Source organism: Humulus lupulus, chromosome 1 (assembly GCF_963169125.1).
Source record: "Humulus lupulus chromosome 1, drHumLupu1.1, whole genome shotgun sequence".
NCBI classification, from domain to species: Eukaryota; Viridiplantae; Streptophyta; class Magnoliopsida; order Rosales; family Cannabaceae; genus Humulus; species Humulus lupulus.
In genome coordinates, this window is record NC_084793.1 from 118,818,563 (window position 1) to 118,843,215 (window position 24,653).

General features: G+C 37.8%; 2 protein-coding genes and 1 pseudogene across 2 annotated transcripts; 1 reads left to right on the plus strand and 2 right to left on the minus strand.

Annotated features, from left to right (window-relative positions):
- Window positions 1-153: 153 nt before the first annotated feature.
- LOC133820669 (isopentenyl-diphosphate Delta-isomerase I, chloroplastic-like) lies at window positions 154-1,830 on the minus strand. The gene is made up of 3 exons (XM_062253450.1): window positions 1,432-1,830; window positions 556-611; window positions 154-284 (listed from the first exon to the last, which is right to left on the minus strand). Exons 1-3 carry the CDS (start codon window positions 1,491-1,493, stop codon window positions 154-156), a joined length of 249 nt encoding a protein of 82 aa, XP_062109434.1. The 5' UTR covers window positions 1,494-1,830.
- Window positions 1,492-2,837, plus strand: LOC133820685 (uncharacterized mitochondrial protein AtMg00810-like). The gene is made up of 4 exons (XM_062253451.1): window positions 1,492-1,608; window positions 2,197-2,263; window positions 2,314-2,478; window positions 2,611-2,837. The coding sequence occupies exons 1-4, from the start codon at window positions 1,492-1,494 to the stop codon at window positions 2,835-2,837; spliced, it is 576 nt and encodes a 191-aa protein (XP_062109435.1).
- Window positions 2,838-13,929: 11,092 nt separating this feature from the next.
- On the minus strand, window positions 13,930-20,982 carry LOC133820701 (uncharacterized; annotated as a pseudogene).
- Between the last annotated feature and the right edge of the window lie 3,671 nt (window positions 20,983-24,653).

Genomic DNA, 24,653 nt, shown 5'->3' on the forward strand with positions numbered 1-24,653 from the left:
TCAATTTATGCCCTCCTAATAGATATAGATCTTGACTTGGTTCTTCACATGACACTTATTACTATAAATGTAAGCACCTAGGAGGGCAGTTCAAATAGTCAGGTCTGTTGTTTGCTCCCACAAGATCTAAGGTTAGAGTACCTAATTGGCAAATCATATAGGTTGATGTCCCTCAAATATTGTAAGCAATACCTGAAGAAGCAACTCGTATTTCGAGTTGAACAAAAACACACTGAAAGCCCTGTGCAGCAAATTTTCCTTTTCAATCTTTTCCATCAAGTGACCTACAGGGTACAAAAGCATTAGCAAACCACAGAGGTCCAGTTGATCCAACAGAATGAACATGATCTATATACAAAGTATATGATTTGAAAATGTAGTAGAATGCCCAAAACATGAATAAACAGTTCATTTCCAAAACGTGAAGGTATCCAAAATTAAAAGAGGGTATAAGATTTAGGAAGGATAGAAAGCCTTGGAGTATGCAAAATGAAAAGTACCATAAAGACATGACATAATACCCAAAAAGAATTGTGCATATCAAATTTTACTTACAATTATATTTTGTATCATGACCAACAACCCGATCGTTCTCATCCACTAGAATGCATCTATAGAAAGTTCACATGAAGAAACATAATCAGCTCCAGTACAACACAAAGAAAGATATGTAGATCTAAACGCAAAATTTGCATTCAGATTTTGAATGTTCTCCAATCTCAAAACCATATGAATATTTGGCTCAAAATAGACCTCAAGTCATTTGATTATAGTTAATACTCAATTAAAGTATCACCTCAGTCACTGAATTTTCATTTCTTACCAAAAACAAACAACAAAGAAATGAAACCCAAGTTTTCATTTTCTCATACTTTGAACAGCCAAAGAGAGCAAGAAAAGGAATATTATAATATCAAGAACAATAAGAGATCAAAGCAATGAAAAAAAAATCCAATAATTCATTTTTCTGTCCAAAAACAAACAAACACAATACATATCTGTAAATATAAGATTTAAAATCAATATCTTGATGCTTTCTAACCACAACAATTGTTCAGTTCGGTTGGCTAAAATTTTAAAGGGGATACTGATAATAGCAATGTTGTAGCACCAAAAGAAATTAAGCAAACACAACATAAAACAAATCATGGTAATGAAGAAAGATTAAGGAAGAAAATTAAGCCCCATGATATATATACTTCGTTACCTCAACAGTGAAAAAAAGAAGATGAAGAAGAACACCAAACAAACAAAGTACAATAATTGAAATAAAACAATGAAGAACAATAAATTAATAAACCCACGAAGTATATAACCCAAAAAATCAATAATACAATTTTTCCTATTCAAAATCCAAGCAACCAAACAAAGCACACCAGAAGACAAACAATAAAGAAGAAGAAATTGGAAAAAGGGTAATCAGAAATGCACTCGTCCTCAAACATAAGGCGTCTCTGGACAGCGTCCATTCCAGCGTCGGCAGAGTCTCCCATGGTGGGATTGGAAGCTTTAGAAGAAAGAGAGACCCTAGCAATGAGAGGAGAAAGGGGCTTTGGAATGGAAGACGGGATTCAGAGAAAAGGGTTACGAGCAAAGCTAGAAGAAGAGGTAAAGAGATGGGTTCTGGGGGCAAAGTAGAGCTTGGCACTGGTATTTAGAAGGTGGGACATTGTCGCACTCGCATGTGATCTCCGCCATTGTTGAATCGTGTAATATTATTATTATATATTAATATTAATCTTTCACCCACCAACAGAACGAGAGAGAGAGAGATCTTTACCTGCACCAACGAGTCTCCGAGTCCACGTCGTTGAGCCTCCGGCAGTCCCGTTGAGCCTCTGTCAGCCCCGTCGACCTCCACCGTGGTTAAAGCCTCGTATATCCCCTCGCCATCGTAGTTGAGGGAGCAGGAGAGAGAGAGAGAAGGAGAGGGATTAGGGAAGAGTGAGTGAGGAGACCGGCTTAGAGACAGGGTTTTTAGATTAGAGGAAAAAAAACGAGAGCTTTGGGTTTAGGTCTAGAGAATTGAACGGGAAGAGGGAAAAGGAAAGTATAACAATTTCCTAACCCGCCTTTTTTTGTAACTATTTATTATTTACCGCTTTTATTATTACATTAGATAGTATAACACTTTTTTAATAAACTTATATTTATGTGTTATGGAATGGGGTATTTGTTGTAGTGCTTCATACTCAGTTTCATACAAAGGACTTGGGGATGCTAAAGTATTTCTTGGGTGTTGAAGTCACAAGGAGTAAGAAAGGTATTTTTCTATCTAGAGAAAGTATGTTCTTGACTTGTTTACTGAGACAGGAAAATTAGGAGCAAAGCCTTGTAGTGCTCCAATGACGCTGAACATGCACCTTACAAAAGATGGAGAACTATTTGAGGATTCAGAGAGATATAGAAGGTTGGTTGGAAAGCTGAATTACCTTACTATGACTCGTCCATATATTGCATATTTAGTCAGTGTTGTCAGTCAGTTTATGAAATCCCCAACAATTTATCATTGGGCAGCGTTAGAGAAAATTTTATGTTATTTGAAGGGAGCACCAGGACGAGGTATCTTATATGCAAATCATGATCACTCTCATATTGAATGTTTTTCAGATGCAGATTGGGCAGGTTCCAAAATGGATAGAAGATCCACTTCAGGTTATTGTGTTTTCGTTGGCGGAAATTTGGTTTCTTGGAAGAGTAAGAAGCAGAATGTTGTGTTAAGATCCAATGCAGAATCAGAATATATGGCTATGGCCCAATCTGTGTGCGAGATAATATGGATTTATCAGCTCTTGACTGAAGTAGGTCTTAAAACTTCAGTACCCGCAAAATTATGATGTGATAATCAAGCTGCCCTTCATATTGCATCCAATTCTGTATTCCACGAGCGAACTAAGCATATTGAAATTGATTGTCATTTTGTCCGTGAGAAAATTCAGCAAGGTTTGGTTTCTACTGGGTATGTGAAGACAGGAGAACAATTAGGGGATCTCTTCACAAAAGCGTTGAATGGGGTTCGGGTTAATTATCTTTGTAACAAGCTGGGCATGATTAATATTTATGCTCCAGCTTGAGGGGGAGTGTTACAGCATGTATATAGTTGTCAATTAGTTATCAATTAGATTAATTGTAGAGATCCTAATTGACATAGTTTCCTAAGATAGCTATACTAGTTTATATATAAATATGTATCATTTTTCAATGAAAAGTAAGTGAATACAATTCTTTTCACCTCAGATAACATATACATATATCAATGACATCATGTTAATGAACATGTACTAGATCTTGTAGTTCTTTGAACTTCGGAAGGCCTAACGTCACAAGGGAAAAAAGTATCCGATCGATTAATCTCATCTTCACCAGTTGCCTCCCCCAGGTTGTCACGACCTGAAATATTATGAGCACGTGAGCCAATGCATGAAACATTGATTAAATCAATAATGTTGTGTTGTTCAACCAATATACCAAGATCAATGGACGTTGAAGGTACTACTTCTTGAGGGACAATGAACGATAGAATAGTATTGCCAGCAGTGAGCCCTACAGATTGGGTATGGAAATTAGCGTGAGTTGAGATATGATTTGACGAGCGATTCTCGAGTTCATTCAGCCATAAATCAACAAATTTTGAAGATACCCTGCCTTGCCTCATTTTACAAGGAAGGCAGAATAAAGTACGAGAGCGTTTCGAAGACTGAAGGTAGTTTAACAAGCATGAATTATTAGCTTTTTCTAAGTCCCCCACCTTTCGATGATGAGGGACATGTTGGTAAAACCAAATTTTCTAGCCACACAATCAGGACGATATGCAGTAATTGACCAAGATGCATATTAGAATTATTGAGGAGATATAATATGTGATGAGGTAGACATAGCAAACCAGAAGCCTATACCTCTGGGGAAAATATCTAAAGATAAGCGAACATCTTCCGTCAATGGTACTACGCCTCCATGGTACAATTCCAAAGTGAAATAAATATCTGTGTTAGTAAGGTACAGACAAAAGGTAAATTCTGAAACATTATCAATAATGTCAAACAATTTTACTGACTTCTTCGGGCAAGAATGAGCCCATGACCAAGGGTCAGGGTTATCACTATTCAAACATTTACGCGGTGGGGAAAGCTTTGTGAAACACTCCCAAATGAACATTTGAAGAAAGCACGCATCAATTGTACTAACAATATTTGTACCCTTTGAATATACTTCAAGAACTAGAGAGTCTAAGTTATGGTATTATGTTCCCAGGTAGAGATCCCCTAAAGGGATTTGGTGCCCACATGCTGCTAAAAGGAATACATCACTTTGAACTGTCCTAGGATTTTTCAGATGAAAAACATACCTACTTAGCCTTAGCCACAAAACGATGCCTGCTGCCAACTCTACAAGATCCTTACCATCTTCTTTGTGAAAGTGTCTTACCCAATCAGGAAGGTCAAACTACTTCTTATTATTTTTTAGACATTCCACAAACGCCTTCAAGGATGACATCAAAGATTTCTCTTCATCTAATAATGGGGAAATTGTAGAAGCAGTACCACAAATGGGCAAGAAATTAAGTTTGTAAACGTCTTCCAACGTTATAGAAAACTCCCCCAGTTTGTTAAAAAAGTATTTGAGGAAACATTTTATTTGCAGGAACCAGCGATAAAGGTATGTCGACTATAGCCTGCGTTACTTCAACCCTTCATTGTAGTTCCAGCGTGATACCAATTGATTTAGGCTAGGAATATCATGATACACTTTGAGGCCAGAAGATAACCACATGGAAGATAAAATCTTAACTCATTTCAAAATGGCATAAAAGCGTGTGGAAATAGAAGCATTCCACTTAACAAATAATCCAGGACGGGCTCGATATTCAATGTCTAATTCATCCCCCAAGTAACAACGATGTAATAGAGTATCATTATTAGGAATTATACGATCATTTGTTGAATTTGGATAAAGGTAAACTCCATCTCCTTCACAAATATGAGGAAACATTTTATTCCGAAGAGATTCGCTTGAGGGTTCTAAAAGTAACCTATTTTCCTAGCTATTATAATAAGAGGAAGCTTTCTTTTTACAATCTATGAAGCTGACAAACACACACACAAGAGAAGACAAATAGAGAACTTCTTAGCAACAAGATGAAAATATCAAAAGAGCGACATGCATAAATTACACAAGTTGAAACAATCCACAAATTGTCCCACAACAGTAATGAGCACAAAGTGCAAAGCGACAAAAAATGATGGAGTACATAAGACATTTTCAAGCTCAGATACATACCCAAGTAATAATAATATGCAGATGCAATATTTAAATCTTGCATAACACATACACATACGAAGTGCATGATGTACTTTGTTACTTAAAAAATGATATAACACATTATTTTTGAGTAACTGCAGCACAGTCACTGTGGCTGCTATGTATATTGATATTTATAGAGCCAAAATACAATATGCAGAACATTCTAGAGAATGACAGCACACAAAAGAAATCTGTTCCAAGAAATTAGGGATTCTCTAACAAACTAATGATAGGCTGTCAGATTGTATATCAGTGCATTAAATACAATGATTATGTACACACTGTATAATTCTATTTCCTAACATCCCCTCTCAAACTGAGTGGGATTTGAACCACTCCATGTTTGCTGATAAGGAAATTGAATTGAGAATGCGACAAGCTCTTGGTCAGGCAATCGGCAATCTGATCTGAAGAAGGAATGTATCTGATATCCAAGGACTTGTCTAGAACTCTGTCTCGAATGAAATGAACATCTAGTTCTATGTGCTCTGTTCGTGCATGGTAAACTGGATTTGAAGCTAGAGCACTGGCACCCATATTATCACACCAAGTTACTGGGATTGATTGCAGAGGAAAACCAAGTTCTTTGAGTAGAGCATGAACCCAAGACATCTCTGCTGCCACTTGTGCTAAGGCTCGGTACTCAGATTCTGTACTTGAGCGTGACAACTGGTTTTTTTTGGATGACCACAAGATCAAAGTATCACCGAGATACACACAATACCCAGCTATGGAACGTCTATCATCTGGGCAACACGCCCAGTCTGCATCTGAGAATCCGGTCAAGCCAAGCCTCTCATTGTATTTGATATGCAGTTCATGAAGTTGTGTCCCTTTGAGATATCTCAGTACTCGTTTTGCTGCACTACAGTGTGTCGTGGTTGGTGCCTTGAGAAATTGACTTAACTTGTTTACTGCATAACATGTATCAGGTCTGGTGTGTGTTAGATATTGTAGGCCCCCAATGATACTCCTATAGTCTATCGGGTTAGGAAGAGGCTCTCCATCAGTGATTAACAAAACTTTACCAACTGTCATAGGTGTGGGACATGACTTAAGGTGTAGCATTCCTGTTTTCTGTAGCAATTCCTCTACATATTTTGCTTGAGTTAGGTACATCCTTGTTTCATCTCGTTTAATTTCTACTCCCAAGAAATAGTGAAGAGGACCGAGATCTTTCAAGGCAAAGTGCTGATTTAGTTTCTCAGTAAATTGCTTGAGTTTGGCAGTGTTGTTACCAGTTACAATGATGTCCTCCAACTATATCAGCACAAGAATAATCAGTGTTGAAGACTTGAAGAAAAAGAGTGATGGATCAGCCTTAGAATTCTTAAAATCCCAGCTGATGAGTGTAGCTTTTAGTCTATTAAACCAAGCCCAAGGGGCCTGTCGTAGGCCATATAAAGATTTGGACAGCTTGCACACAAAACCATCTTTGTTTTTATCTTCAAATCCTTGAGGTTGATTCATGAACACGTCCTCTTCAAGATGTCCATTCAAGAAGGCATTATTAATGTCCAATTATCTTACATCCCATCCTTTTGCAACAGCTATAGTTAAGATAATCGAACTGTTGAAGCTTTAATCACGAGGCTATAAGTTTCACCAAAGTCAATTCCGAGTCTTTGGTTAAACCCTTTAGCTACAAGTCGTGCCTTGTACCTTTGAAACGATCCATCCGAGTTTCTTTTTACTTTGAATACATTTATTGCCTATAATGTTCATATGAGCTATTTTTGGAACTAAAGGCCAAGTCCCATTATCCATTAGTGCCTTATGTTCTTCCATCATAGCTTGTTTCCATCCTTCATGAGACAGAGCTTCTTCTACTGAATGCGGTTCTTCACTAATACACTGCCACTGTGATTGCCCAAGGTACACTTTTGGTTTATAAATCCCATCTTTTGATCGTGTCACCATGGGATGTGTTGAGGTCCCTTCATTAGGTTGGATCACTGGCTGCTCATGGTCAGTAGTTGTGTCAAATGTAGTGGCACCTGGTGGGCTGTGAGACGTATCTGAGGCAGTAGAAGAGCTACTAGATGCATGGGAAAAATCTGAACCAGGAGCAGAGTGTTCATTGGAATTTACCTGACTGTTTAGTGGAGTATGAGGTTCCAATTCGAATGATGCACTGTTGGTATGCCCCGGATAAGTACCATCAACGTGACCACCTGAAGAAGATGGAGTGTGTGGAGAGGAGGAAACTGGAGTAGGAAACATGAACCAGGAAGGGATATGGACAGAAATGGATTGTTCAGGTTGGTGAGTGTTTAGAAAACCAACTTTAAAAGGGAACTCATTTTCATTGAATACCACATTTCTAGAAATATAAAGTCAACCTGTACTACTTAGACATTTATATCCTTTGTGGCTGTCACTGTAGCCGAGATTAACAAACTTGGTGGAGTGATATTGAAACTTGTGAGCTTGATAGGGACGAAGACAAGGATAACACGCAGCACCGAAGACCTTGAGAAATTTCTAATCTGGTTGTTTAGAGAAAAGGTGCTCAAAAGGGGATTTTTTGAGTAGGACTGGTGTAGGAAGTCTATTATTAAATAGACAGATGTTTGAAAAAGCATCCCACCAATATTTTTGGGGAACACCGGCTTGAGCAAGCAAAGTGAGACCCATTTCTACGATGTGTCTGTGCTTGCGTTCTGCTCTACCATTTTGAGCAGAGGTGTGTGGACATGAGTGTTGAAAGCTTATGCCATTTCCATGAACAAAGCGAGTAAAGGATTGGTATTCACCACCCCAGTCTGTACGAAGTTTCTTGATACGCCTATCAAATTGATTCTCAACAAGAGTCTTGAATTGAATAAAGGCATTTAAGGCTTCAGATTTGGCTCGTAAGGGGTAAATCCAAGTAAAACAACTGTAGTCGTCAACAAAGTGAATATAGAAACGAAAATTTGTATTCGACATGATTGGTGACGGTTCCCACACATCAGTATGGATGAGATCAAGAGGAAAAATGACTCGAGAATGATTAGTTTTGAATGGAAGGGCATGTGATTTACCAAGTTGACAAGCATCACAGAAAAACTCATTTTTATTGCTGAAATTTTTACATTCAATTGACTCAAGACTAGTTCTAAAACTCTATTGGATTGATGACCCAATCTTTGATGCCATTTATTCTTGATTGAAACAGAAGAAGACTTCTCAGCCATGGGTCGAGTTACATGATAACTAACTGGACTTGAAGAACTAGAAGAACAGGAAAGACACGACTGAGACTGGTGTTTGGCTGATGTAGCTGACTTATTGATAGGTGGAAGAAGTTGATAGAGTCTATCCTTAAGCACTCCTTTGAGCATCACCCTCCTTGTTGCCTTGTCCTTCACAAAACAGAAATGAGAAGTAAATTCTACAATCACACTATCATCTGAGGTCAACTTGGAGATGCTAATGAGATTTTTGGTGACTATAGGTACAAGCAAAACATCATTCAATAAAAGAGATTTAGGATGCTGTGTTGGCAATACTCCATTTCCAACGTGTGAGATAGTTAGCTTATTACCATCAGCCACACTTAGAGACTCCTTACCATTGTACTCGACATTGGATTGCATCTTGCTTCCTTCAGCAGTAATGTGGTTACTAGCCCCACTATCAGCATACCAAGCTTCATGATCTAGCATCTCAGGTGTAGCCACGAAGGCTGAAGCATTCTGTCCTCCTTTGTCCTGAGTTTTTCCAGCAAATGGACTTGAACCCATGAAGCTCTCATCAAACCGATTGTAGCAGTGAGCTGCCGAGTGACCGTACTTGCCACAGATTTGGCAGGTTGGTTTAGGACCACACCCACGACCTCTGGATCTGCCACCACCTCTGTTACTGCTGCTGCCTCCTCTGTTGCTAGATCCGTTGTCATTTTGAGAGTATCCTCGACCTGCTCCTAGATTATTTGGTTTGTTGGCATAGTTGGCAGTGGGATTAGCAAGGCCACTGAGAGTCTTTGATCCAGAGAGAGCATTGATTCTTTCCATTTTACTATCATAACTCAAAAGTATATCCTGAAGTTCTTGCCGAGTGGTGAACTGCCTAGCTTCAATTAGAACAATAATAGGCAAGTATTCGACATCTAAACCAGTGATTACATTTGCTACAAGCTGTGAGTCAGGGTATGGGTCACCTGCAAGGGCGAGTACATCAGCCCATTGTCGTTTCTGCCTTAGGTAATCAGCCATTTAGAGTGCTCCCTTCCTTGACGTCTGAATCTTCGTTCTGTACTCCTCCATTTTTGACTTCGAGTGCGTGCCATAAAGGGCTTCAAGGGCACGCCAAAGAGTAGCGGATGAATCGCATCCCATCACTTCTATTGCGATTCCTTCTGTCATTGAGCCATAGAGCCACCCTAGTAGCAATTGGTCATTTACTATCCAGGTTTCGAACTCTGGATTCACCTCCAGTACGTTTGAGTTTTCTCCATTGTTGTCGTCTGTAGACTTCTTGATAAACTCCATTGGTCTGGTTTTGGTTCCTTTGAGGTAGCCGTCAAGTCTGTGTCCTCGAACAATGGCAGATACCATTGTCTTCCAAAGTGAAAAATTGTTTTGATCAAGTTTGAGTGCAAAGGGTTGATTCAGGGCACTTCCGAAATGAGGTATGGCTGTGTTTGGGGTCTGAGTTTGGGTAGTGTTTGAAGACTGTGGTTGTGGGGTTGTTCCAGTAGCTGCAGAACCGCTGCTGGGTGGTGTAGTTTCGCCAGTCGACACGACTAACGTCTGGCCTGGTTCTTGATACCAACTTAAAAAATGATATAACACAGTATTTTTTAGTAACTGCAGCACAGTCACTGTGGCTGCTATGTATATTGATATTTATAGAGCCAAAATACAATATGCAGAACATTCTAGAGAATGACAGCACACAAAATAAATCTGTTCCAGGAAATTAGGGATTCTTTAACAAACTAATGATAGGCTGTCAGATTGTATATCAATGCATTAAATACAATGATTATGTACACACTGTATAATTCTATTTCCTAACATTTACATATGCACATCTATATATATAAGTTAGATTTGCCCATACTCATCATCTTAACTATGAAAAATCTCATCATTTAGGCATTGATTATTTTTTATTAAATATATATATATATATATCATTTTATTACACATTTGACTATATATATATATAAAACCTTATCATTGAAGAACATATATCCCTATGACATATGTTGCATAAAATAAATATGTGTGCACCTGATATAATATAACTATTAGGCGATCATAAAAAGAAAAAAACATTACAAAAATTTCCACATACACGCATGTACACACATACAACAAGTATATACATATTACTTATATAAGATAAAAAAGGGTTGCGTTCTTTTAAAAAAAAAACATATATACATATATATTATTTATATATAGCTTGCATAGATTTTTTTTAGCTACGTAACTTCTTTTTATTTATTTAATATATATATATATATAATAAAAGTCATATTTGGAAAATATTTCTATGTTAGTATCATATATATGAATTTAAAAAGTATTCAAATACTCACATTTTGAAGATTATTCTACATCATATGTTTAAATTTAAAAAGTATTCAAATACTAATATTTTGAAGATAATTCATATTTATATGGTCCACGTAATGTATATAAGTGTATACTAATAAACATATATATATATATACATATAACATGCTTACATACATGCATATACTCACCCAACCAATGTATGAAAAAAAAGGGCACCTTGCTTACATATTATATATATATCGTATATCTCTCAAAAATAAATAAAAGGCAACCTACTAAATACATTCCTAAATGGGAAGTACGTTGCTTATATATTCACGTTAAAAATAAAACAACATAGCCAGCCAAATGTATTGGTTGTATGCTTGTCTATGCATATTGATAGTATCGATTACTATAGTATTTTAAATTATTGTTAATTGAAAAAGTGAACTAATGAAAATCATAACAACATAGTTATATTATTTGAAGAAGAAAAAAGGAACTACAGTCCTTGTTACAAGTAACTAAACACCATCATTTTGCCAAAACACAAATTCCATTCTTTAAAACCAAATATACCCAGTCTGCTTCAAAATATGGTAGTAAGTAGGAGTGGGTTTGATCGATCTTCAAAAAAAAAAAAGGGGAAATAGGAAAACAAACAGAGCTAAGAAAAAAGCTAGGTTCTATAACTCTCTCCAGCATGCTTGGAGAGAATATCTTGGAGGTCTTCAGAAATACGAGTGCTTCTCCAGTTCTCTACATCTACAAATCTGTTGTACCAGTTAGCAAGATCACTCTGATAGATGGTAACCAAGGAACACAAGTACTCCACGTGACCTTTAAAAATAGCCAGCTCCTTGGTCTTCAAAAGTTCAGCTTGCATCTCATTCTGAGATTTCATATTAGGATCATGGTATGTACGTCTTTTCTTTGGAGGAATGAGAATAATGGCCTCATTAGTTGGTTGATTTTTCTCTGGAGAGGAAGAATAAGACGTAACAAAAAAAAAAAAAGAGGAAAAAGGGAATGAAAATGAAGAGCACTGTTGTGGGAACAAACAAAATACAAGGGTACTATTCTTAGCACACTACTATACATAGATATTTAAAGTGTGGTAAGAGTGTGCATGGCTGCTAAGTTATGATTACAAATCTATAACAGAGGTGAACAACCTAAGAAAATAGGTGGAGCATGCTTGGAGTACTAGTTTGTTTTTCTAAAATATATATATATATATGTGAACGAAATCTAGGAGGCACACATCATTATTTTTATTCATAACTATTAAAAGAGCATATGCTCATTACAAAGGAGCTTGCTAAAAGCTCGTCAGATGCTCCTCATAAACATAGTACTCATGCATGGGTTATAAGCTACGTAGCCATATGTGCCTCCAAGCATAACAAAACCTCCAAGGGCGAGGAGGGCCAGGACCCTGAGAAGATAAAGGAAAATCTACTCCCGACATGGGGACTTCAAACATGTTGTTAATAGGAGAATACTGAACAGGACTAGGAGTCACGAGTGAGACAAGATGCTTCACATCAAGGTAATGACGGAACCATACTTGAATCTCATTGTTCAAAAATTCTACATCCTTATCGAATTGAGAGCGAAGAAGCTCTATCTCCGTATCACGTTCTGCGTGGATGCATCTTAGTTCAGAATCTTTCCTATAGAGTGTAGCATAAGCTTGGAGAAGCTCAGTTTTCAGAGAAACTGTTCGAAAGGACATTTCTTCGAAGCGATCATTGAAATCATCAAGCTGGTGACAATAGTTACGACATTCAGACTCCCTAGCACGATTAGCATCATTGGTATTTTCTAGGGAACGTACTAAGGAATGGACTCGCCTACGCAAATCATTGATATAAGACAAGGCATTAGAAGGAAGATCCTTTAAGTCATGAATGCATTCAAGGTTTGAAGGTTGAGAAGGACTACTTCCCAAACACATGACCACAACAAGAGTTGGGAAATGCTTGAAAGATGCAAATGAAGACCGAACTATTCAAGACTAATACAAGGTCCTATTTATAGATAATATTTTTTATAAGGACATCTAGCAAGGTATAATGTGGTGAGACACTCAGTAACAAGAGCTATCAAGAAGAGTCTTTGCATGTGTAAAAAATTCTACGGGCATTTTTACACAAGCAAGGGGGCTAATGTTAAAGCGTAAAATAATAGATAAGGTTAAAGGGAATTGTGCAACAATGAGAATGCCCATGATACATAGCTTTTATTACAAAAATTCCTTGAAGGAAACTTACAAAAAATGAACAAGCTCAAGCAGATAACACATGTGGCATTTAGCCTTCTCCTGCAAGCTACGTGTTGCATTCTATCCTTTTCTTGCAAGTTACGTGTTTCATTTTAGCTTCTCTAGCAAGTAGCCCCTGCCTATCAAAGGAGGGCCAACGGAAGCAAGGGAGGACAGAAAAAGAAGGAAGATAAGATCTACAATTATCATTAGTGTGCCTCTTCGTAAACTAGCTCCTCTTATCCTAAGCCAACTTTTCTCAAATAAACTAGGTTGATCATCATAACCTACATCACACATTCTCACCCTAACATATATAGATATATTTCAAACCTTGCATGAGCCTGGCTACAAACTCTATAATCGATACATTTCTAATGGTGCATAATCTAGCTACCACAAAATTACATATAGATATATTTCCAACCTTGCACAATCTAACTTACTACAAAATCATATATATTTCCAACCTTGCATAATCTAGCTACCACAAAATTATATACAAATATATTTCCATCCTTGCATAATCTAGCTTGCTACAAATTCATATTTGTTTCCAACCTTGCATAATCTAGCTTGCTACAAAATTACTATATATTCAGCAATAATAAACATCCTAAGATACAAAAAGCAATTTATACCACAAATCTCTCTAAGCTCTTTATGCGATAAAGATGATGGGCTATGCTTCCTTTTTTGTAATCTTCTATTAATAAGAAAAAAGACAATTCTTACAACCGTGGATGTAGGCAATAGTCGTACATATATTGTTGAACCACGTAAATTTGTGTCGTTTTATTTTATTTATTTGTTCTAAGCATATGATCATCAATAGTTTATTATATTTTTTATATTATTATTAAATGTTTAGCCAGAACCCCTGAACACACATTCAACATCACGGTAAAAATACCTGAAAATGAGGATTTATGAGAATGAAATATGAAATAACTATCACGTACTATAATTAACTAACTCCCAATCACATTCGTATATATCAAAAGAGTTCCTTACATCTGGACATTACGATGAGATACAGACACCATTTTCTCATCGTCGTCAATCTAGAAAGAAAAGGTACCAAAAAGAATACCAGTAAGATTAAATAAGGAGACCATCATGTATAATCTAATAATGAAAAAATTCATATTCACTAAAGAATGGGCTTAAATCTACATGAGAAAATGCTACTGAGTAAGAAAAATAGAAGCAACTACAAGATAACAACATTTTCCAACAAATACAACATCAAAAGTAATGCACCACAAAATACCAGGAGCCATGTACCATATTAAGTTGAATTCATTGAAATCATAATGGATGAGACCATGTTCAGCCAATCGAACAATAAGGCCAATGATTGTCTCAAAAATTGGCTTTGGATTTTGTAATTGCTTCACCTGGACACTTCATCAGACAACAATGACCAATGATTAAATCATTTCGAGCTCATTGGAGTAGCATAGTATTTGTTAGTCATGGTCAACAATTCAACTATGACACATGTACTATTTTGATAGGCTCTAGCCTATACTTCTTTGTAATATAAATAAGAGCTAATGCTCATTCTGAAAATAACATTCTTTCATAGACAATATACTCTGTAATTGTTTTTCTCTACATATCAATAAAGTCCATCTCAGTTTGATTTCAATTTGGTATGTCTAAAGTTCTGTACTAGTGGGTGTGTTTGTTTATAATTCTTGACGACAAGAATTAGTTACTATGATCGAAGAATCCTAACATTGTGGTATCAGAGATCCAGATTGGTTTCTTGAGCTTTGGTTCAACGAAAGCAACGTTTTACAGCGTGAAGAACATTCTAGGAGATGGGGAATGCTATGTTTGATTTGGAGAAGTTTACAAGGAAGAACAACTTTGGACTTTGGAAAATGAAGATGAAGGCAGTTCTTGTACAACAGGGAATCCAAGATGCTTTACTTGAGGAAAGTAATATCAAGGACAAGACTAATAAATAAAAGACAGAGATGATCGAGAAGGCACATAGTGCATTCATCTTGTGTCTCTGGGATAAGGTCTCGAGAGAAGTATCGAAGGAGACGACATCTATTAGGATATGGAAGAAACTGGAAACTCTTTATATGAAAAAGTCACTGGCGAATAGGTTGTTCTTGAAGTAGAAGTTGTATTCATTCAAAATGGCACCAAGCAAGAGTGTTGAAGATCATCTCGACGACTTCAACAAGATCGTTCTTGATCTTGAGAATATCAACATCAAGATTGGAGATGAAGACTAGGCGATTATTTTCCTTAACTCCCTTCCATCTGATACGTATGAACACTTCGTTGATACAATGATGTATGGGAAGGATTCTTTAACTCAGGAAGAAGTGCAAAGTGCATTGACGTCTAAGGAATTGAAGAGGAAATTGGAGTAGAAGGAAGAGAGCTTTGGAGAAGGATTGCTGGTGAGAGGAAAATCGTATAAGAAAGAAAACAAAGGATATGTTAATCAAAAAAGAGAAAGGTCTAATCCAAGAATTAAAAGAAAGTGCTACATATGCCATAAGACAACACACCTGAAAAGGGAGAGCCCTGAATTGAAAAGAAATGTGGATAGCATGAGAAATGGGAATGCAGATATGGTAGCTAACTACTCAGAAAATGATAGTGATGGCTATGAGAGTACAGAAATAATGGTGGTGACAAAAGAATACTCTGGACTAGATTGGGTGATTGATTCAGGATGTTCCTTTCATGTGTGTCGTGACAGAAGTCAATTTAATGAATATAAGGAGGTTAATGAAGGAACAGTGAGACTAGGAGACAATAGGGTATGTAATATTGTAGGGATTGGATCAATCAAGCTCCAACTAGTTGGAGGAGCAATGAGAGAATTGCACCATATGAGGCATGTGCCTGGGATAAAAAGGAATCTAATTTCAGTGCAATGTTGGATAAGGAGGGGTGTACAGTCAAGGTTGAAGGTGGAGTTCTCAAAGTGGTAAAGGGTTCCATGGTGATAATAAAAGGTTCAATGATTAATGGAGTATATGTATTGCAAGGCAACACACCAAAGAATTTCGTGACAGTGGCTTCAAAGGCTATGGAAAACTCGTTAACTTTATGGCACAGAAGATTAGGCCATGCATGTTTGAAATGCATTGAGATTCTGAACAAGAAGGGACTGTTGGGTAAAGAAGTGATCCAGGACTTGAATTTTTGTGAGCAGTGTGTGTTAGGGAAGTCAACTAGAATAAAGTTTTGTGCTGGGACACACAATGCAAAAGGCATTCTTGACTATGTACATTCAGACTTATGGGGGCCATCAAGGACTGTATCTCAAGGTGGAGCTAGGTACTTTCTGACCATTATGGAACGACCAAACAAGATATGTCTGGGTATACATATTAAAGCATAAAAATGAGGTGTTTGAACGGTTCAAGGAATGGAGATCATTGCTGGAAACTCAAATTGGCAAAAAATTGAAAAAGCCGAGGACAAATAATGGATTGGAGTACTGCTCATATGAATTTGGGTGGTTTTCCAAAAGAATGAAATTGCTAGGCATCTCACAGTGCCTAGAACTCCTCAACAAAATGGGCTGGCAGAACGTATGAATAGGACGATCATGGAAAGAGTAAGATGTATGTTGTTTTTTTCTAGGCTACCTAAGAATTTTTGGGCAGAAGGTGGTTTGACTTCCTGCCACCTTATTAATATGTGTACATCTTCATCTATTGAATTTAAGACACCTATTGAAAAATGGACAGGAAGGCCAGCCAATTATGAAGTATTAAGGACATTCACATGTGTAGCTTATGCTCACATAAGGCAGGATGAACTAGAAGCAAGGGCTAGAAAATGCATCTTTATAGGCTATCCTGAGGGGGTCAAAGGCTACAAATTGTGGAGTATCGATTCAGGAAACCACCAAAAGTACTTTGTCAGTAGGGATGTAGTGTTTGAAGAAGATAAAGTCTATAAAGATACTGAAGGATCACAGCTAAAGGAGGACAGTACAACCAAGGAACAACTTGAGTTGTGATAAACCCCCAGTCCAGTTTGTATACAAGAGGAGACCACAATACACTTAGTTAGTATGGTTATGTATTTAATTTGATGTATTTTCATTTTGTTGTTTTTCTGGGTTTAGTGGCTGTTTAGTTTAGTTTAGTTTAGTTTATATTTTATTTTTGTCCTAGGTGGCATTATCACTTAACTTGTATATATAGAGGGGGTTTGTCTCTTGGTAAGGGGGAGATTAGAAAGTTGTCTGTGAGGAACTAAGGAGAGAACATCCCTCTCGAACTGGTTGTACCTTGGAGAGTCTAGCCTCTCGAATGCTAGCAAGTTCTGTGTAATTTTCATCATTCAATAAAGATTTCAGAGGTTTATTCATTCATTCTGGGTTTAACTACTGATAGATTGTTCTCTACTAAGAAAAGTCTATCAAGTTGGAGACCAACAAAAACACCATGGAACATACTGAAGTACTATCGGAAGCAGAAGAAGAAATTTTGGATGAACAACAAGACATAATTGATGAAGAAGGAGAGAAAATGGCAGATATACATGAGTATCAACTGACCAGAGATCGAGAAATAAGGACTACCAAAGCTCTTGAAAGGTTCGGGTTTGTAGACATCATTCATTATGCTCTGAATATAGAGCAATGTAATAATGAGCCTAGGACTTACAAAGAAGCAAAAAATTCAGTTGACAAGGTGAAATGGGAGTCTACCATGAAGGAAGAAATCAAGTCACCCAACAAGAATCATACCTTGGAACTCAGAAAAAAAAACTAGGAAGAAAGTAATAAGTTGCAAATGGATCTTTAAGTTCAAGGAGGAAATCCTAGGGGTTGAAAAGGCAAGATTGGTGGCTAGAGGTTATACACAAAGAGAGGGGGTTGACTACAAAGAGATCTTCTCTCCAATGGTGAAGCACACCTCGATTAGGATGCTACTAGCTTTGAAAACAATACATGATCTTAAACTTGAACAAATGGATGTGAAAACAACCTTTTTGCATGGTGAGCTGGATGAAAAGATTCTAATGAGGCAACGTGAAGGGTTTGAAGTCAAGGGAATGGAAAATCATGTATGCTTGCTAAGAAAGTAATTGTATGGCCTTAAACAATCACCATGGCAGTGGCATAAAAGATTAGATGAGTTTGTCACAAAGTGTGGATTCAAGAGGAGTGCTTATGATAGTTGTGTATCTACTCCTATATGTCGATGACATGCTCATAGCTAGCAAGTAGAACGGTGAGATTAATCATGTAAAGAAGTTGCTAAGTAGTGAGTTTGAGATGGACCTGGGAAGTGCCAAGAAAATTCTAGGAATTGAGATTCAGAGGAATAGTGAAACAAGGAGTCTGAAGTTATCCCAAAAAGGCTATAACTCAAAGGTGTTGAAGCAGTTTGGTTTTTCAGAAGTAAAGCCAATAATGACACCAATTGCACAACACTTCAAGTTGACTCACTTGCAAATCCCAACTACAAATGAAGATATAAACTACATGAGGAAGATACCTTACATTAATTTGGTTGGCAGCATCATGTACATTATGGTATGTACACGACTAGATTTATGCCAGGCTATCAGTGTAGTCAACCGGTACATGGGGAACCCATGCATTGAACATTGGAAGGCTGTTAAATGGGTGATGAGGTATTTGCAAGGGACATCAAATTTAGGACTAGAATACAAGCCTAGTTCACAAGAAGCAGAGGTGATGGGGTATGTGGACTCTGATTTTGCTGGTGATATTGACACAAGGAGATCACAATCTTGATGGATTTTCAAAATGGGTGAATGCACTGTTAGCTGGAAGGCCAACCTTCAGTCTATTGTGGCACTGTCCACCACAAAGGCAGAGTATATTGCCTATACTGAAGCAGTGAAGGAGGCACTGTGGCTCAAGGGTATCACAAGAGAATAGTGATTAACACAAAAGCATATCACTATTTATATTGACAGCCAAAGTGCTCTACACCTCAGCAAGAATCAGATTTATCACGAGCGCACCAAACATATTGATGTCAGGTTACACTTCATAATAGCAAAGGGGAAGGTAAAGCTGGAAAATGTCTCAACTGAAGAAAATGCCTCAGATATGCTAACCAAGCCTCTTCCAATATCAAAATTGAAACACTGTCTTAAGCTACTTAGTATTATAGAGGTCTGATTAGTAGCTTGAGATTATTCATGGAACACATCTTACAGAATTACCAACCAAGGTGGAGAATTGTTAGTTATGGTCAGTAATTCAGCTAAGACATGTGTACTAATTTGAAAGGCTCTAGCATATACTTCTTCGTAATATAAAAAAGAGCTAATCCTCATTCTGAAAATAACAGTCTTTCATAGACAATATACCGTGTAATTGTTTTTCTCTACATATCATTAAAGTCTATCTCAGTTTGATTTCAATTTAGTATGTCTAAAGTTCTCTACTGGTGGGTGTGTTTTGTTATAATTCTTGACAATAAGAATTTGTTACTGTGATCAAAGAATCCTAAATACCGGGAAAATACCAGATGGAAGAGGGCCTGTGGTCATAAATACCAGATGGAATTTCATTTTGAATATCGGGAAAATTTTGTCATTGTGGGACAGTAAAACTACTTTTTGGGGAGAGTTCCAAGCCTCTTAATTGCTTCGAATCAATTATAGATTGTCTCTGATTTTCAAATACAGATATCTAAACCAGAATTCAGCAAATTATTTATTGTTTTAGCTATCAAAGTTCTCACGTAGTGTGTGGATATTGTAGAGTGCTAGTATTTTGCAATTTACTCTACTCTATTATTTTCTCTATATTGATAGAATAAATAAAATACTTTACTCATTGTATGAAAAGAGGAACACTTACAGTGGGTAACATTGGACAACAGACATAATCACGCAATGCCTGTTGCAGTCCACAACATTTGGAATAGCAAAACCATGTTGTCCCAAGGCCTATTCAAGCAGAGTACAAGTGTCAGGTGGTACTTACATTATAAACTGTCCAGTATAATTTCACAAGGATAGCATCTTACAACCTTCATAAAAGAAAATTCTTTGAGTGCATTAAGTTGGGACAAATAAAGCCAATTAAAATTGCTACGATGTTTCAAATAACCACGCTTAGATTTCACAGCCCTAAAAGAAACTCTCCCAAGTCGATGCAACTTCATTGCCAGCACTGTACCATCCTCCATGGAGACTTCAAATATATCTTAAAGAAGACAGAGAAAATCTAATATTTTAAAAATTAAACAAATACAGTTGAAAATATCTAAGATAATAAAATTCTTGTCCAAAATATTTACCAGACTCTTTTCCGACTCAAATTTGACGGCCAACAACAACAAAAACCCTGCGATAAACCAATGTTTTAATTGCGAGAAAATCATAACCAAGGTAAGTGAGGAGAAATCCATCATCTGGATATGCACAAGATAAATAAAAAAGATAACAAAAGATATAATTAATAGTAAGAACTTGGCAAGTGCATAATGGAAGGAGCACTGGCATTTTGAAGAATCATGGTGCAACAAATTATGCTTGGGCAAGTTCTTCAGAACTTTATAAGTACCTCCATGCCTATAGTTTAAATTCATAAAAATGTATACATAACAAATAAAAGTATAAAAGGGCACACATTTTAGTGATCAAATAAAAAACAAAGAATGGTAGAATGAGAAAGGTATACTTGAGGGCAGCTATGCGGGGGATGAGCTCAGAAGGTATTATTTAATGCTGAAATAAAATAATGACAAGGAGCATCAGTAACACAAATAAAAAGAAAAACCAATTGAAAAGTAATATTTCAAATGAAAGGTGAAAAGAGATTTTTTTTTTAAAAATGCACATATTACATACATTCCTCATTCCCATCTCAACATCAGTAAGAACTCTCAAATCTTCTTTTGATAATTATCTGAGCATGTTCACGCCGAGCTTCATTGTTTGCTTCTTGTTGAGTCTTTAGGTTTTATTCTGTACAAGAATAAAAAAAATATTTCATACTATATTATTTAAAATATAATAACTATCCATTTTTCTTTTTCGTCATGCAAACTCATTATAGAAACAAAATAAACCCAAACCAGGCCCAAAAACACAATTCTTTACCGAATTCACAAACCTTATCATAGTTCTTATCGTAATAGATCAATCTACATTATGAGTATTCATGAACTCATGTGTTGTGTTTATTGGATATTTTGATTCACTCGTTAAGGTTTCATAGTATAATGAGGCTAATGACTTTTGTGTTTGGAGATTTAATATCATGAATAGCTGGTGTTGACTGCCTTTTTCACTATCAACTTTAAATAAAGAGAACTCGAAAGAAAAATGAAAATGATACCAAGTCTTACGTGGTTCAGGTTATAAAATACCCCTAGTCCACGAGCCTATTATATTGAGATGCTTGAAGCTTGAGGGTCAAACTTCAATGGAGGTTTTTGGCAGTGTATACGCTGCTCAAATTACACAATTGTCGAACCCCTTACAATAGGGTATCCCCGCCTTATTTATAGTGACTGGGAACAATTAAGAGGGACTTTAATAATTATTATCCCTCATAATGATGGGATCTTACCCCCAATTATTACAATTCTTGTGGTAATAAACATGAAGGCCTGTACAGATCTCACGGGGCCCATTTACGAGGTATCAGCCCACCATTTTTTGGGAGGGCACGCCATTAACAGTGGTAGAGAGTGGCTGTACATCTTCCCGTGCCTATTTGTCTCGAGTAAGGAAACGACACAACTACATGCGGGGCGTGTCGCATGTCAGGAAGTTGTTGGTTGTCCCCAGATGGTTGGCTTGACAATTGGCATCATTCTCTGGCGCCGGAGAACCATCATCCTATAATTCTTCAACTAAGCGGCTAAAGAATACCTAGCAGGATCTATGGAAGCCTTCTCCAGAGCTAGGACATGATAAATAACCTCTTGAGTATAATGAACACTCAACGAGTGCTACATGTTGAATTGACAAAAAACACGGATAACATTTGGCCCCAAAGTCTATACTCGTCGTCGGACTGTGGAGACTTAACCAGATGAGTGTCTCAGGGGAGTGCTCGGGGTGAAATGCTTGGGCTAGACCTTTCCCTCTTTACCAATAAAGCAACACCACACGTCAATTCCCCATTGCTAGGCCTGTATATTAGGGCGAATTAATGAAGAGTCTCGACCACAGCCAAGACGTCTATTCCGTACCTAGCACATCCATCAAAAATGTACCTGAAGCATCCTTTCACATTGTACCTGAAGCGCCTTTTCTCCTACCTTCTTGACCGTGATCAACGACTCGACAAATTATGATCGTAGGATTACTCAATGGCGAGGGATTGACTACTTCCCTTACAAATTCTGTGAGTATAAAATTTGAATTTCTGACTCCTCACAATCATTTGCATTCATTGGAACACTCAGAGCCCAAGCTTCCTTGTGCCCAAACACCTTTCTTCCCAGAATTCCTCTCTATGACTCTTCCCTTCATGGGTTCGTTGTCCTGGATGGTTGGAGAGAAGCATAGTACTTCTAGGCAAATGACACAAAGTATCTCCGCATTCGCACAAGACACAACACTTAATGGAGCTACATTTCAGGTAAGTCTCTTCTTCTTTTTCTGTTTTCGCTTATGCGAATATTTGAGTTTGGGCACAACACTTGACACAGGTATGATTTAGTCATAAAGGCATATTTTGGTTTTTTTACTTGGCCGAGGACCAACATTCCCATCAGCCATGCAGGCCTTTAGGTTGTTCTTGCCTCTCTGGGCCTTTTATTGCAAAAAAGTCGCTTTCTAAAGTCCCATCGAATTATGGGAAATTTCTAGAATCTGGTGAGTTTCGCAAACTCCGGGGACACTTTGCTAGAACTGTCGTCGGCCCCCGAGAACGCCCCCTTTTCCTTAGAGATTCTCTTCATTTCTTCTCCCAAGCAGTTGTCTTAGGGTATTCTATGTTTTGGCCTTCATTTCTTTAGTCAAAATGCTAACTGCTTGGTTTTTGTGTCTCAGATGTCCGAGGAACTACATAACCTTCACGAGCAAGGGTTTTACGACTTCGATCAAGAAATACTCGAGATGGCCCAAGAATAGAGAAAGCAGTAAGGAGGCGCAAGAGTGAGGGCCCGAGAACCAACTAGGGAGCTGGTAGTTCTCACGGATGGCCTAATAGCAGAAAGTCCAGTGCTACCAGTCGAGAGGGGGATGACCATGGAGGAAGTAAACAGGGCCCTCATTCCCCACCTCAGTCAGCAGTACGAGGCTGACGGATTTGAGGTGGATCAATATCGCACTTTTCTCCGATACCCTGAGGCCTTGAAGCACGTCATGAGGCACTACAGGATTGGCAGAGAGTTGTTAGTGAGCCTCCATCTAGATTTCGAGAGGGCACATCGTAGTGTCAATGGTCTTGGCGCCTGGAGCCAAGAACATTTAATGGTTGGAGCCACCTTGCCCCTTCGCCAATACTTTGTGGACTTTTTGAAGTTCGTGGGGACAGCCTCATTCCAACTATCCCCCAATACGTATCGGGTTCATGTGGGGATGTATATCTTGTATTGGAGGAGGAATTGGCATGCACCTTTGCTTATCCAAAAACAGCTGCTGATGACGTGGCAAGGATTTCTCACACGTGGTTGACACGTGGCAGAGTCAAAATAAGGCAGTGTTGTTCGATTATCGACCAGCTACACATTGCTTCGTCAAGCCTGAATAATAGATATGACCAGGCTGGTCGCATGATTCAGTTTATTTCCTTAAAAGATTGTAATCTTGTAATAACTATGTTGATTATTTCCTCTTTATTGCCTTGATACACGGATATTAAGGATAGTTAAGGCCCATTGGCCCATGTAACCTGCCTTGAGCCTATAAATATGCATGAAATAGCTCAAGGGGGGGACTTTTGACCTTTCAATATTTTTCCTGAATACTGAGAGAGAGAGCATATAGTGCGATTATCCATCGTCTTGTTGTAATTCTCCCAAGGTTTGTGAAACTCAAGAACCCTAGTTCTTTGATCACGACATTGGAATTCAATATTAATAATAGCACTAAGTGGACGTAGGTCATTACCATTCATTGGGGCCGAACCACTATAAATCGTCTATGTTTCTTCTTTACCATTAGATTAAACTCTTGGTTATTATCTCATTTCTTGTAGTATTCTTGACTCCGTATTGTTGGCCAAATCGAGGGTCAACATTCTGGTGCTTTGATTAAGAGTTGAACTCAAGAAGCTGTAAGCAAATCTAATGGCAAAGACATCTAAGAAAGCTGGACCGGCCGCTGGCGCTGCATCATCTCAACCTCCTCCAAATGTGGCGGAAAATGAACCACTTTTAGAGTTTGAAGCGGAGGAGTTGGATACAGAAACACTGAGGCAACACTAGGGGTGTTGCAGGATGAGTTAGCCAATCTGAGGGCCAATCAGGAGAACATAGCGGAGACAATGGCGCTGCAGCAGAGAGAAATTGAACGTCAGCGCCAGGAGCTGAGTGAGCGACAGGCAGACATGGACTGTCGGCAGAGGGATCCCATGGCCACTCTCGAAGAAGCCATTCAATTGGCTCGAGGACAGGCTGTGCTGGCCTCTCAGCCAGATCATCCAC